Genomic DNA, 2,957 nt, shown 5'->3' on the forward strand with positions numbered 1-2,957 from the left:
ACTCAAATAACAACCTTAAAACTAGGTCGTAGCAAATAAGGAACGCATTACACATATCATTGGGGTTGAATTCGGACGACAGTTTGATGAATAAAGATGAGTCGGTCAACATTGATGATGATGATGATGATGATGATGATGATGATGATGATGACGACGACGACGACGACCACCATTATTTAGAGGAAGAGGGAGAAGGCTGAGAGGACAGGGAAATGTCTAATGAGTTCAATGAAGAAGATCTAGTAATTGGTCCAATTACTGGGATGCGGTTCAGTAATAAGGATGTTATGTTTGATTTTTACAAAGAACATGCAAGATTATCATGGTTTTGCATTGTCAAAAGAATATCAAACAAAAAAATGGTGATATTGTTAGGTATGTGCAATATGGTTGTGATAGGTCTAGGAAACCAAGGAATAAGCATGTTACCAAGAGGAGGAACTGTCGTGCTAGAATAAATGGAATTTTGGAGGAGAATGGTTCATGGCGTGTTTTAAAGGTGGTTAAAAAACATAATCATCAATTGGAACCAGCACTATTGCAATTAATGGCTGGACACAGATCGCTTAGTAAGTCTCTTAAGAGAACTCTTGTAGCCAAAGATATTGCTGGCTTAAGATCCTCAAAAAATATAAGAGTCGCTGAAGTACTTGCTGGTGGCCCCGAAAATCTGGGTTGTACACCAAAGGACTGTATAAATTATATTTTGAAGAGTAGAAAGCTTCAATTGCAAGAAGGGGATGCACAATCATTACTCAAGTTCTTCAGTGACATGCAACAAAAAGATAGAGAACTTTACTACTCCGTAGATGTGGATAGTTTTGGTCGACTTTGTAATGTCATATGGGTTCATTCACACTCTAAGGTTGCATATGGGGAGTTCTATGATGTAATATGTCTTGATACCACATACCTTGTGAATAGATACAATATTCCATTTGCTTCATTTGTTGGTGTCAATCAGCATATCCATATTTTTGGGATGTGCTCTTGTCTAGTGAGGATATAACAAGTTACAAAATGGTGCTCTCTACATGGCTTGGGCTAACAATGTTCGTCCATTAGCTATTATGACTGACCAATGTGATAGTATTAAGGCTGCCATCAATGCATTTATGACAAATACGGTACATAGATATTGTATATGCCATATATTCGCAAAGTTGCCTACGAAGTTAAGTGGAGTTCTTGATGGTAATATTGCAAAGGCATAATTTAAGGCTTTAGTCCTTGATAGCATTAACGTTGCTGAGTTTGAGAGAAGATGGACTGATTATATTGCAAAATATAACTTAGATGGAAGGGATTGGTTTTATAAGCTTTATTTGGAGAAGGAAAAATGGGTTCAGGTATACCTAAATGACCACTTTTGTGCTGGAATGTTGTCCACACAAAGAAGTGAAGGAATTCATACTTTCTTTGATGGATTCATCACCCACCAAAGCACTTTGAAGCTATTTGTTCAGCAATATAAGTTATCCATAAGATCTAAGTTCGAGAAAGAATTGGAAGCTGAATATAGGTCAAGGTGCTTTGAACCAAAATGTTTATCTGAATTCGCATGGGAGGAAAAACTTCAAGCATGTTTTACTCGTGAAGTGTTTGAATTTTTTCAAGTACAGTTAAAGGAAACTGTACAATTGTGAAATTAGCACCCCTGAAAACCATCAAGAAACAGTTGGAGTGGAGAATTACATTATCACAGATTATTCGTTCAGGAGTTTTAACACTAGAAATCCATTTGTATTCACAGTTGAATATACACCTATTGGCGAATATCTAAGTTGTAGCCGCAAGTTTTTTGAAACAAGAGGTATTCTATGTTGCCATATACTTAAGGTGTTATCTCATAAGAGGATTAAAAATATTGATGAGAGGTATATATTGAAAAGGTGGAGAAAAGATGTTGTTCGTCCGCACTTGAAAAGTTTCTTTCTAAGAGGTTACCCACGTATGACTTTTGAATACATGATGTACAGGGAACTATTAAAGCATTTTGAACGGGTTTGTGATATTGCATTGGACACTGAAGTGATGAGGCAATATATTAAGTATGATTTGAACATATTGGAGTATGACCTTTTGAATTGGGATGATGATATGATAGTTCCAAATTGGGAATTGGAAGATACATATGATGGTGTGGGTGAGAGTGAGGGTGAGGATGAGGATGAGGGTAAGGGTGAAGGAAGAAATATAAGAGATCCTAGATACATAGCTTCTCGTGGACGTCCAAGGTTGAATAAATATAGAGGGCGAATTGATTCATACTTTAGAAGTTCATAAATGGGTGGTGGAAGTGGAGTTAGAGGTAATAGGAGAAGTAGAGGTGGTGGTAGAAGTGATGGTAGAGGTCGTGGTAGAGGTCGTGGTAGAGGTGGTGGTAGAGGTGGTGGAACTCCTCGACTAGCGGCAGGAATTGAGGTAAAGTATAACAAATTTAATTAATTAATTATTATTTATTTTTTAAAAATACATTGCTTATTAGTCTTATTTACTCTAATTACAACAAGATGATGTAACAATACCACCACAGAGTAGCTTGCCTGATCTAAATGATGAAGCAAACTGGGAAATAGAAGACTTGACCGTTTAGTTTGAGATGATTTAAGTTTGAAACTTATTTAATTTGATTTGAGATAGATTTTTATTGAATTTATTGACTTTGTTTTGTAATAAGTTTAAACGTGTGGTATTATAATTGTCATTGTTAAATACTTCATTTTATTGTTACTTGCTTTTAATTTAGAGGACTAGACTTATAAAATGTGATTAGTTGCAACTAGTACATAAGTGAAAGACTTGACAACATTAAAATCAGTTCAAACTAAGAACTAAAATACTCACATTCAGTTACTAAAACCCTACCTTCAACATTCAGATACCAAATACTCCAAGAGCTCAATGTAAAATCAGTGTAACCATTCCTCTTTAAATAAAAAAACCTACTCATT

The 2,957-nt window shown here is 35.5% G+C and overlaps 1 protein-coding gene across 1 annotated transcript; it reads left to right on the forward strand.

Annotated features, from left to right (window-relative positions):
• The first annotated feature begins 325 nt into the window (after positions 1-325).
• On the forward strand, positions 326-1,012 carry LOC142163285 (protein FAR-RED IMPAIRED RESPONSE 1-like). Its single transcript, XM_075220556.1, has one exon. The coding sequence runs from the start codon at positions 326-328 to the stop codon at positions 1,010-1,012; it is 687 nt and encodes a 228-aa protein (XP_075076657.1).
• Positions 1,013-2,957: the final 1,945 nt, after the last annotated feature.

Source organism: Nicotiana tabacum, chromosome 8 (genome assembly GCF_000715075.1).
Source record: "Nicotiana tabacum cultivar K326 chromosome 8, ASM71507v2, whole genome shotgun sequence".
Taxonomy (NCBI): Eukaryota; Viridiplantae; Streptophyta; class Magnoliopsida; order Solanales; family Solanaceae; genus Nicotiana; species Nicotiana tabacum.